At 44.6% G+C, this 12,709-nt stretch overlaps 1 protein-coding gene across 3 annotated transcripts in view; it reads left to right on the top strand.

Annotated features, from left to right (window-relative positions):
- The window catches only part of EPG5 (ectopic P-granules 5 autophagy tethering factor), a 96,684-nt gene extending 90,471 nt beyond the window's left edge, over positions 1 to 6,213 (top strand). For all 3 annotated transcript variants that reach the window (XM_081263070.1, XM_081263069.1, XM_081263071.1), the window contains 5 exons: positions 624 to 866; positions 1,904 to 2,120; positions 2,598 to 2,813; positions 3,971 to 4,085; positions 5,801 to 6,213. In XM_081263070.1, coding sequence (XP_081119196.1) covers positions 624 to 866; positions 1,904 to 2,120; positions 2,598 to 2,813; positions 3,971 to 4,085; positions 5,801 to 5,983 — 974 coding nt within the window. In that variant the 3' untranslated portion in view covers positions 5,984 to 6,213. The remainder of the gene's footprint in view (positions 1 to 623; positions 867 to 1,903; positions 2,121 to 2,597; positions 2,814 to 3,970; positions 4,086 to 5,800) is intronic.
- Positions 6,214 to 12,709: the final 6,496 nt, after the last annotated feature.

Genomic DNA, 12,709 nt, shown 5'->3' with positions numbered 1-12,709 from the left:
TCAACTCAAAGAGAGCTAGAAACCATTGGTAAAAATCGTGCTTTTTAAAACTCCCAGTGACATGTATTTCTCATGCTTGAGGGTGAAGGATGCTGCCCCAGTGACCTCCCTTCATGCTTGTGAAATAGAATTTGCTCTTTTTCTTGCAGTTTTCTTTGAAAAACGTGTTTATTTTATAGTCTGTTCACTTTTCTTATTTAAAAAACAAAGAAATAGGGGCATGGTAACATGTTCTTATAGGCCCAGGAGTTTGAGGCCAGCCTGAGCAACATAGATCTCTTTCTTTAAAAAAAAAAAAAAAAAAAAAAAAAAAAAGGCGGGGGGAGGGGAGTAAAGAGGGGGGAGGAGGAGAAGAAATAGAAGAGCTGCTGTTAGGAATCTTTTCCATACTTTTATATTTGCTTTTAAGCTATAATAATCTTTATTCTATGTAAATCACTCTAGACTATTGATAGCTTGGCAATTGCTGTGTTGGGAGTTGGAGTCAGGGGTGGAGGGTACTCTTACTAATTGCCTTATCATATCTACCCAAAGAGCAGCTAAGATTGTAGCACTGTTGTTTTCATGATCACATTCCTGTCCCTATGCCAGCAGCCTGAGAGCATGTCTATGTTCCCCTTCAGACATGGACAGCCAGACCCGCCACATGGCCCTCAGTAGCCTCTTTATGGAAGTCCTGATGATGATGAACAATGCAACTATTCCAACGGCAGAGTTCCTCCGGGGCAGTATCCGGACCTGGATTGGCCAAAAAGTGCATGGGCTGGTGGTGCTGCCCCTGTTAACGGCAGCCTGCCAGAGCTTGGCATCCGTCCGCCACATGGCAGAGACTACAGAAGCCTGCATCTCCGCCTACTTTAAGGAAGGTTAGGGGACACACCTTCTCTTGGTCTTTCAGGAAAGATTAAAGCTCTGTCACCAGGAAATATATTTCCAGATTCTACCATTCTAATTTCTGCTCTGGAAATGAATGTTCTGACATATCTATATTGATGTATATCTATATATCTATATTAATATATATTTTTTTCATAAAGATCTGCAGTTAGCATGTGAATCACTCATCCATATCTGTTGGTGCCATCACCTATTTCAAGGGACAAGGGCTCTAACTTGTTTTACATTGGTTTTAGAGTGTCAGACTACCCCTTTTATCATAGGCAAAGTCATGGTCCTCAAAACGAATATTGTACTCCAAAGTCTATATAATAATGATCCACTCTGTTTCCCCCTTTTTGGGTCAGTTTTGATAAAAGGAATTTTTTTAGAAATGTTTTTTGTTTGTTTGTTTTTGGTCATGCTTTATAAACTCTTTTGTGAAGAAATCACTCTCTCCTGTTCTTTCTTACCTTCTTATTCCCTGCCTCTAAACTTTCAGACTCTGGATTAAGAATTGCTCAGAACAGCCCATCTCGACTCTGATATCCAAATATACATGATACTAGACAGTGGAAGAGAAAGAAGGATATCAGAGCAAATTCCAGAAGTGCCCATAACCTGCCATATATCCTATCCCAACAACCCACAACATTCCACGTCCACCAGTGGAGGTGATATGCACACCACTATGCACCCTGCCCTCACTCTCCGCAGAGCTGAGAATCATTAGGATTGATACTTCTGTTCGAAATTTATTTGCGTTATTAAAAAATTAATGTGTGGAGTTATGGCCTGAGCTTTGTGTGTATGTGGTTCTTGGGATCAAACCCAGGGCCTCACACATACTATGCAGGCACTCTACCACTGAGCCATACTCGGCGCGCATTTCGCTTCTGTGGCTTATAGAGCCAACATAAGAGATGTTACCTTGGCATGAAGCTTAAAGAGAAACAATTTGTTGCAGTTGGTAAGTAATTAGACTCTTTTTTATGTCTTGATGTCTTCTCCCTTTTTTTTCCCTTAGGCTCCCTCAATCAAAATTTAGGATGGGGTCCCATTCTGGTGTCCCTTCAAGTTCCTGAGCTCACTATAGAAGAATTTCTGCAGGAGTGCCTGGCCCTTGGCAGTTATCTGACCCTTTATGTCTACCTGCTCCAGTGTTTGAATAGTGAGCAGACTGTAAGGAATGAAATGAAGGTGCTGCTCATCCTCAGCAAGTGGTTGGAACAGGTGTATCCAAGGTGTGTTGGCCTCTGGCTGCTTTATAAAACTGGTAAGGTACTTGGTTAACTTAGAATTTAAGGATTTAGATAAGAAATTATTTAAGAAGACAGAATTAAGAAAAAACAAACAAGGTTATAAGGTACCATGACACTTGTTTGGAAAAGATTCTTTTCTTGATGGCTTAATTTTCTGAGCAAGTTTTTAATTTCCTAAAATAAGCATTTTAAGCATCAGACTGCAGCTTTCCTATGAAAATCCCTATATCCCAGGGTTGTGAACATTAAGTGAAAGCACGAAACCCAGACACAGTGTCTAGCACTGAGTAAGTAGTCACTAAACTGTAGCATTAACATTTTGTTAACACCAATTAGCTTAGGGTTTTAAGGTACTAAATGTCTCCTTTACTTAAAAGTCAAATGTGGACATTCAGTTAAATGGGAGTGGGAAAAAAAAAATCTCACTTCTAATTTTACTTCCTCTTGCACCTTCCCCAGCTCTGCACAGGAAGAGGCAAAGCTATTTCTATGGTGGCACCAAGTCCTGCAGCTGTCCCTGATTCAGACTGAGCAGAATGACTCAGTCCTCACGGAATCTGTTGTCCGAATTCTGCTCATGCTTCAGAGCAGGCAAAACCTCCTGGCTGAGGAAAGGCTCAGCTCTGGGATTTTGGGGGCAATTGGACTGGGCCGGAAGTCTCCCTTGTCCAACAGGTGAGGATGCACCTACCACTGCTTTCTTGAAAGGCCTCAGATATCGGCACGTATTTCAGGGTGGGACTCTGGAGTAGAGTTTTTGATGTAGAAGTTACATTTTCCAGAAAGACAAAGGGGGTAAAATACAATAACCCAGACCTTTATTACATCTTGGTATTTTAAAAAGCATATTTATTTTTTCTTGTTTGCAACAGTTTGAAGTTCAGACAGTATATTTTAGTGTTATCTCTTCTATGTTGACTTTGTAATCTGATTACACTACTGATTTCTTTTTGGTTTGGAGCCATTAATGGTATGCAAGGTTGGATTAAAAAATACTGGTCATTTCTTCAAGCATGCTGGTACACACCTGTAATTCCAGGGACTCTGGAGGGTAGGCAGAAGGATTGCAAATTCAAGGCCAGCCTCAGCAAGTAAGCAAGGCTCTAATCAACTTAGGGAGACCCTGTCTGAAAATAACAAATAAAAAGGGCTGGGATATAGCTCAGTGGCCAAATTCCCCTGGGTTCAATCCCCAGTACCAAAAAGAAAAGAAGGACCATTTTGTGAAAATGGAATTTTATAATATGTAGCCTCTGGTGTCTAACTTCTTTCACTTAGTATAACATTCTCAAGGTTCAGCTGTGTTGTTCATGTGTCAATTCTTCATTCCTTTATATAGCTGGATAATTCTATCTTATAGATCTACTACATTTTGTTTATCCATTTATTAGCTGATAGGTAATTGAACTGTTTCAATCTTTTTTGGCTTTTGTGGATAATGTTATTATGAATAGTCATGTACAAATTTTTCTTAGCACATCTGTATTCAGTTCTTTTGGATATATACCTAAGAGTGGATTTGCTGGGTCATATGGTGAGAGTATGTTTTACTTATTAAGTAAGTGCCAAAATGGTTTCCATAGTTCCTGCATCGTTTACATTCCCACCAGCAATATATGAGTGTTCCATTATTCCACATCTTTGCCAATACTTTCATTCTTGGATCTGAATTATGGGCACATTTTTATAATGAAGATTTTCCTAAATAGGCTTACTACACAGTAGATCTGGAAATATGTTTATTTTGTGTTTTAGTAGAAAATATGGTATTTATTTTTAAATGCTCACTCTAATGGTCACTTACATGTTTTTGTTTTTCCCTATCACCTCAGGTTCCGAGTGGCTGCCCGAGGCATGGCTGCCTTCCTTTCAATTCAGGTTCCTTCAGAAGATCAGATCCGACTGAAGCCTGGCTCTGAACTACATTTGACCCCAAAAGCTCAGCAGGTCAGTACAGCTAGCCTGGCTCCAGGCTGCTCCCTCTCCGCTCTGCAGGATGTCTGTGCATGGTAAGAGCTGAGCCCCCTTAGCTGCTCTTCTTATGCAGCTTGATCATGTCTAAGCCAGCTGCATGCTATGTGAGATATTAAGAACAAGGATCAGATGGTATAGTTGGCAGGTTCTTCACAGGGATCCCAGTTCATAAAATACCGAATACTTGTCACTGCTGGAGAGCTGCTGTTGGAATGAATCCCTAATGTTTTACATGAAGCAGCACAGTGGGGCAGCTGAGTTCTCTGAGGGTGGGAAGAGCATTTCAGTGAGGTGCATTTCAGGGTGTGTTTGGGTCTTCACCTTTCCTGTGGCCCCAAGATCTGGGGCATTTGGGATGCTGCTTTAACTTCCTGAGAGTCACCTGGGCTCCCTTTGCCTGCCTTCCAGTAGACTCAAAGCAATATCTTCCTGCATGTTCCTTACAGACTTGCCATCAAGATTTTCAGACTTGAAAAATGTCATCTTTTTATAAAAGGATTAATTTTAGGCAACCTGTCATATCGTACCATTTTGGGGGTTAGATGTGAAAAAGGGTAGGGAGTGGGGAGAGAGAATGATTCCTGCCCCCCTTGGATTCGTGACCATCGCTTAAACTCTGTTCACATAGCTCATAACTTGGTACCAAAATCCCTATTTTTCAACACTAAGACTATATAGCCAACCTGGTGATTGATTTCTCAGCTTCTCAGTCACTTATCCTCAAAAACAAAATCTTCTCCTTTCGTGTTTTCTGGACCAAGCAAATATCACCTCTTAATTGATACTCTTTAGTGTCACAGTTCCCAGACATAGGAGTAGGTGGAATTGGAGGACTTAACATGGGGTGGACGTGCCCCGGTGGGGAGAGGATGCCTTCAGAACCCTGGGATGGGGGGCCCAGCTTGTCAGCTGGAAAATAAAACTCCCCACGCTCAGGAACTACTATTCTGATATTTTGTTTTTTCCATATACAGTCTCTTTCCCTTTCTCCTAGGAAGGAAGGAAAAATTAAAATTATGGAATAGAAGAATGTTTTCCTTATTTCTTCCTTTGAAAAGAGATGTGGGGACATTTTCCTTCCTCAGTTTTGGGTCATTTGTCAGATGGAATAGGGGGAAACTTGACCTGTGCATTATGCCTGTTCACCAATTTAATGACCTTATCTTTTACCCTCAGCAGCACGTAGCAGCTGGTTTCCTTAGAATTTCATTCAATTAGATAGTTGAATATGTCATTTTGTAGCCTAAGAACAGACCCAGCAGCAAGTTACACAGGTGTCACATTAACAAGGTGCATCTGTGGGTTCTGGTTGGCCTCTATGAAGAGAGGGGTAGCTGATCTGGTGGGGACAAACCCACAGGTGGGACTGGGAAGAATGAGGACAGGGCCTACTCTGGAAATGGGTGTGGCAGGTGAGGAATCCATCAGTAAGACCGGCCCGCCTGCTGCAGTGGCTCCTGGCAAGGCAGAGTTGTGAAATAACAGCACAAAATAGGGGATAAGCTTGGGTTGTGGCCACCTCTGGCTGTGTTAGTCAGCGCCTGCCTTCTGGACTCCTTATTCTCGTTCGATGGGCTTCCCTCCCTCGAGGCTCACAGTGGGACCAAATACTGACGGTAGTGCTGTACCTGTCACAGTCAGGTGGTGTGCATCTGTGGGGTTAACCCTCTGTCTTTCATGTCTTTTAGGCTCTGACTGCTCTTGAATCCATGACACTGAGTAAGCAGTATGTTGAATATCAGGATCAGATTTTGCAAGCTGCCCAGTTTATAAAGCATCCTGGCCATTGCCTCCAAGATGGGAAAAGCTTCCTGGCTCTTCTCGTTAACTGTCTCTACCCAGAAGTGCATTATCTGGACAATATACGGTAGTAACCACGAGGCTCCGTGACAAACCCCATCACTGTTTATGTTTACATTTAACTTTGCTGTTGCACAAATAACTTTTCTCACTTTCATTGCAGAGTTCAGTTTAGCCACGGAATGGGTGACTGGAGATGCAATTGGGAGGCATTAGGTGATTCCGTGTGTCCGTGTGTGTGTGTGTGTGTGTGTGTGTGTGTGTGTTTCACTCTCTGGGGACTTTTTAGTTTTTATGTTCATCCATAACTGAAACTTACTAAGTTCCACTTGGGTACAGAGCCACTCACAGTTGCCAACTGTCCTCATCTCATAAGACCCGCAGAGGGAATTTTCATGATATGTCTCCACCTCTGACTCCCTTGTTTTATTTAAACATCAAGATTCCTGTGCCAGATCTGACTGCTTTGCGAGTCATATATAACCCTCACTTTGAACCCCATTTGTGTGCTTTTAGTGTGAAAAAAATCAACCTTGACAATTTCTGTATTTCTCAAATGTGGGGAAATACACAGCCTAAAGGTATTATGTTATTTCTCTCAGAAGGGAGATAAAAATGCTGAATTAAAGTGAGCCATGTGAAAAACTTGACACCTTGATCCTGATTATAGTGGACAGCAGAGATGGTGACGTGTCTGCTTCCCCCTGGTTGTGTATCCTCATGGAAGAGCCTCTGTCTGAATCAGCGTGTCAGGCTGGTGTTTTGTGATGAGCATGCTGGGCACACTTGTGTTTTATTTGGTCCACATGGCAGGGTGTGTAGAGTGCTGACTCTCTCCAAAGAGTCCAGAGTCGCTCCATGCCTTTGGGTCCCCTCATTCACCTCACTCCCTCGACATTGAAGTTTGAAATTCTTGATGGACACCAAGGTTGCTATCTAAAGGCCCCACTGTTGAGCAGGGGACTGGGGACTCACCTCTCCATTCCTTGCTTGCTTCTTCCCTCCATATTTAAACTCAGATAAAGCTGGTGGACCTGCTGAAACACTTGTCCATGGAAACTGGGCTAGGTCAGGAGAGTTTCTGAAATCTGTCTTTTTGAGTCGCCCTGTGCCTTCGGCCGCCCTTGAAAGTCATTCATTACCAAAGCCTGTCTACAACGTTGCCTCATTGGTGCCTTCTTCTTGCTCATGTTATTTCCCCCAGGAATTAGTCTGAAAATATTTGTCAACATAACTCTTGGCTCAAAATGGATTTTGTTGCCCAGCTTTCATAATGTGTATTTGTTGGTTTTGTGCAGCCCTACAAAAATACCCCCAAATGCCTAAACATTCACCAAAAGCTCTCAGTAGAGAAAGAGGGATATAGTGAGCAGATGCAGAACTCCTCCCATATCCCACATATCCCCCGCATCTTGGAGTTTGTAGGAACTTTTCTTTTTTGTTGAACAGAACAATTCCACCTCACAGACATGCCTTGGCACTCTGATAAAGAAAATCTCTGTTTAGCGTTCGAGTTTCGTAGGCCACAGAGAGTCATCTCACAGTGACATGTCTCAGCTTTCCTTATTTTTGCTTCTCTCTGCTTTCAAAATCAGTCATCTTCTTATTCTACATATGTGAAAATTTTAGAAGCTGCGGACAGTTAAATTGGCCAATTTGGCAACAGTGATTTTATGACAGGAAATAATTTGTGTGCTGTTTTCTTTGAGGAGAATGAAATTATTGATATCCTCAAATGTGAAGTTTTTGAGTGACAGTATGTACATTCTAAAGAAAATTATGATCAAACTGTTAATTTTTGAAAGTTTATAATATTTAAAACATATTTAGTCTGTAAAGATTTTAAAAAATAAAGTCGACCTTTGGTTGTAACTTCTACGAATCTGAATTTCAGGGCTTCTTCACTAACAGAGTATATCAGAGATTGATGTTGATGTAGATTTTTTATAACTAATGTCATCTTATTTACCTGACCTTGTAACTTGAGTTGCAAAGATGGTCAGTAAAACTGCTTGCACTTCTTCATGCTTCCTGTCAGAAGGTTTGCTTATCTCATAGGTATTTAAAGAACATGGCAGTGCTGCTGTCATCTCTGGGGACGGAAGGCTCTACCTAGGTCATCCTGCCCTCTGCTTGCAGGTAACAAGTCTTTGCTTAAAAAGATAGCCAGCCTTCACAGAGCACAGGGCCACAGTCTGAGAGACAGTGACAGGTGCTGCATGTCAGCACTGGCACTGGGCAAGACCAAGGCCTGCTTGTGGGCTGAACAGTGTGGAAGGTCCACACCTTGGACTTGTCTGCACAGTGGCTGGCCATGGCATCTGGCTCAGATAAGGACGTCTGATGCTTTTGGGGAGCAGGAAGGAGGAGACAGTGTTCTGCTCCCAATGAAAAGTGCTGCTCCCATCCTTACCCACCCTGCAGTAGAGGGGTCAGAGAGACAGTTCTGTTCCCCCCATCTCCTGGCTCTACTGACTAGAACAGGTGAAGGGCAGAGAGCTGGGAGCCACGGGCCATGGAGGCAGGAAGGTGCTGCTGGATGTGTCTGCACAGTGTGACACCGGCAGGTGGAGCTTGGTCCCACTGTTTCAGAGGTCCTGCACACTCGCCCTTAGCTCTGACGTGTGGCCGTTTCTTGTTCAGTTTCTTGGCTTAGTCTGTGAATGCCTCTGCCTCCCCAGGGTTAAGCCTGAGTCTCTGAGACTGGAGGGAATTAGTGTAGAGAATGCAAACTTATCTAACCTCCTCCAGTCAAGTGACAGCCTTGTTACTCCTGAGTAGTCACGAAAACCAGTGTGTCCATATTATATAAGTTAATCATGTCTGTGCCTTTGTGTTTGAATGAAAGGTGGTAACACCATTTTTGTGTGTGGGGTTTTTGTTCCTAAAATTAGTTGTTTCTTCTGGAGCTAGAAGTAAATGTCTAGAATAATCAGCATTTAAAAGTCAGAAGGAGCATTCACACACTGGGTGCCCACCGCTCGCTCACTCAGTGGGATACTCAGCCTCTTCCACCTGGCCAGTGGCCACAGGCCAGCCCTTGTAGGGCCACACAGGCTGCTGCTGGCGGGTCACATGTGGTTCTGCTCTGTCTGACAGCGAGGCGTCTCCTGGAGAGCTTGCCAGTTGGCTGTGGACCTGCCTGGCGCAGTCCAGGCTGGCTCCATCTCTTGCTCCCCTCTCAGCACACGTTTCCCTTCCCGTCACACCTCTGACACCATGTGGCCCCATCTCTTAGTCCTTTCCAGACTAAATGCCCCACAATCCTTAGTTTTCTACCATGATGTCCAGAGGGCTGCCCCGGGGCACAGTATGGGACTAGGTGAGGCACCTAGAGCACAGTTGAGGAGGTTGGTAATCAACAGTGCCAGGAGAGGGCGCTCCTTCGCCTTCTCTGCCTTGGTGCCTCCCTCTCCTCATCCTGGCTCCTGCCCTGGCATGTCATGCTTGAGGTCAAGCAGTGCAGTTCACTCCTCTGGACACTTGGGCAGCATTGGCTCTAGCTGTGACGTATGGTTGGCACATTAAACACATTAAACTCGTGGCGAGTTCAAACTCTATACCTCGGTTTAATATGAGTTGCTGCGAGGACTGGTCTCATTGCATGGGTGTGAGGCAGGTCTCACAAACAAGGTGCTCCACGCTTAGTCCTTTACTGCTGTCTACCCTCCATGTTGGAAGCGTGTCCCTTTCAAAAGAAACGTCCCCCTACCCTGATCTTCCATTTGCATCTGGGTCATGCTGGGTAAAGCTCTTGACCTATAGTCAGGCCCTAAGACTGACTTTGTTTCTCCACCATGATACTCGTATTCTGGAGCATCCTGTGACCTGTGCAGCTGTCTCTGAGGTTCCCTTCACTTTGGATAGCTTCCTGATTTCTGATGAGAAAAACTTGAAAAAAATTACTGATCCTATTTTGGGATAATGAACTTGCTAAGGAGTGTTGTTGATTATAACTTGTTTTTAAATGTACCAATGTGATCTCTCACTGAGCACTGAGAGTTAGAATTTATTTTTCTTTCTATGGTTGAAAATCACTAAAGTTGGAGACAAATACTTCAGTGTGTTCAACTTTTTCTTCCTACATGTCTAAAGTGGCCTTTAAAAACCACTACTTTATTTTGATCATTAAATGTGCAATATTCACTTCTTATGCGTTGTTCAGTGTTTTACATGCTTGTACAGAAGATGAGTTTTTATATCATGGTGAGAAACAGGAATAAATAAGAATTGATTAAGTAAAATTCTGCAAATAAACTACATTCAGAGTCAATTTACCCATGGTGGGCCTGTCTCATTGTTTTTGGCAAGTTTGTTGGCAGGTCATCTTTTTATACATACATCACATGAAGAAAAATTTTAAATTAGTTTGTAATGGCTAAGATCTTTACTCTGGGTGTTTACTACAGTGGTGAAGCCTCTAATTTCAAAAAGAATTGGCGTGGACCAGAGACTGTCAGAGAGATCAGGAGACCCCTCACAGTCTGTAATGTGGCCTAACCTCTGTAGGAGGTGGGGCTTAAGAGCTGCACTGAGGCTCCCCCTGCCTGAGTGGTGATCTGGTGTGAGGGAGGGAGCTGCCAGAGGGCCGAGCTGCCAGCAGAGGGCAGCGCCCCAGGGGTTGCTAAAAGGGTCTACTCTGAAAATGGGCCTTCAGTATTGGAATCCCAGGGAATTTCTCCTTAATGTTAATTTTCATGGATTTGTAAGACACGCCTAGAATGGGCGGGAGGGGCTGCACATTCCACCAGGGATTATCATCAATTTGGGATTAACCAAGGATGAGACCTTCTGGGTGTGGGTGGGTCTCACGTCCTTCTCTGAGTTGGGCTGCTTTCCAGATAGAACCACAGGGTTTAAGGGTTGGAAAGCGGCTCATGAGCAGACTTGTTTTCATGGGTGCTGTGCTGAGGGAACAGAAGGCTCCAGCCTGTATCCTGTACCCCCTGGGAAGTCCAGTCATGAGAACACCAACTCATCTTGGTCATTTCTTTCCTTGACTTTGTGGCTCTAAGAGGAGAGTGGAGAGTCCCAACTGCTGATCCAGCCTGTTGCCCAGGTCTCTGGCTTTGCTTGCCAGAGGCCTGAGTGTCCTGAGAGGGCTGGAGAGGGGAGTGGGGGGCATGTGCTGTCCCTGAGGGGTGGGGCTTCTCAGGCGTGGTAATGGTACAGAGGAGATGGAGGAGAATGCTCTTGTCCTTCAAAGGTGTTTAGGGTAAAGGATTGTGATGTCTGCAGCTAATTTGCAAATGGTCCAGTCAAGCATACACACACACACACACACACACACACACAACACACAGAACCCACACAGAATGTGAGTAACGGAAATAGTGATGTGTGGGTGAGCATCTCACTTTTTCAAGTTTGTTGGTGTATGTTTGAAAATGATAATAAAAGGATGGGGCAAAGCCACTTGAAGAATTTGTTTAAAATGTTAGTTCCTCTGCCCTGAGCTTGTGGTTCAGTATGTCCTGGTGGTGCTCAGACTGGGCATTTGAACAAACTCCCAGGTGTTCCTGATGCAGGTGTCCCTTGGAACTCACCAGGGAGACCCTGCTCCAGGCCCAGGGCCCAGCCCAGGACATCCAGGCTCTGAGATGCAGTGGTCAGAAAGTGAAAGCAGCCATGGCAAGTAGTACGAGGGGCTCAGTGCCACACTCACCCCCTTGTGTGCCCTGAGTCCCTTCTGCTATTCTCATGTCTTGAGGGGCAGCACCCAACACTCGGTGCCCTACCCCTTCAGCCCTGGCCACATCCTGTCCCTACCCTCTGGCTCTGGCAACTTCCAACTGCTTATACCATGTGGTATCCAATTTCCTGTTTTTGCTCCGACTGTCCTTTTGTTTATTTTTATTATTTTGTGTGTGTGTGTGCTGGGGACTGAATCCATGGCCTTGTGCATTTGAGGAGGCAAGCGTTCTACCAACCAAGCTATATCCCAGCCCCTGTCCCTTTGTTTAGAATGTCCTTTTTTCCTACCCCCAACCTCCATTCTTCTATTTATACAGCCAACAAGTTCTGTCCCCAGGTAGATTTTTCCAGAAGGCTTCCCCAAGATGGGGCCAGTTGCCTTGTTTATGTGATCCCACAGCACCCCTCTCCGCACCCCGCCCCCCGCTCTCTCTACCCACACATAATTTTCTTTCTTCTCTTCCTTGTGGTGCTGCGGATGGAACTCAGGGCTTCATGAGCACTAGGCAATTGCTCTGCCACTGAGTTACGATAAGGTTGTGTTGCTCACTAGCTTGAGAGCTTCTGGAGTCTATCCTGTTCCCAAATGTCCTCCTTCCAAGTTCCACATTGAGTTCTGCTGCCTGGTGTCTTTTGGGTGAACTGGGCAGGTAGTCAGTTCTGGCTAATGAACTATGATCACCAGTGGGAGGCCCTCCAGGGGGTTCTTTTTGCCTCTGACCCAGCAGTCCTCAACATCAGAGGGGACCTGAGTCCCTGAGTAGCAACACAGGAGCAAAGCCCACCTGGCAGTTCATGGTAAATGCATAGCTTTGGCAAGAAACAAAGCCTTATGTTTCCAGCCACTGTGATTTTAGGGTATGTTACCACAGCACAACCTAGCCCACCTGACTGAGATGCCTTTGTGTCTGTTTGTTTGTTTTAGGTAGTGAGTATTGAGCCCAGGGGCACTTGGCCACTGAGCCACATCCCCAGCCCTTTTTATTTATTTATTTTTATTTTGGGAACAGGGTCTTACTAAGTTGTCCAGAGCTTCACTAAAGTTGCTGAGGCTGGCTTCAAACTTGTGATCCTCCTGCCTCAGCCTCCTGAGCCTCTGGCAT

The sequence above is a fragment of the Spermophilus citellus genome (genome assembly GCF_964194105.1).
Source record: "Spermophilus citellus genome assembly, chromosome: 12".
In the NCBI taxonomy this organism is placed as follows: domain Eukaryota; kingdom Metazoa; phylum Chordata; class Mammalia; order Rodentia; family Sciuridae; genus Spermophilus; species Spermophilus citellus.
This window is presented reverse-complemented; position numbering and strand designations above follow the sequence as displayed.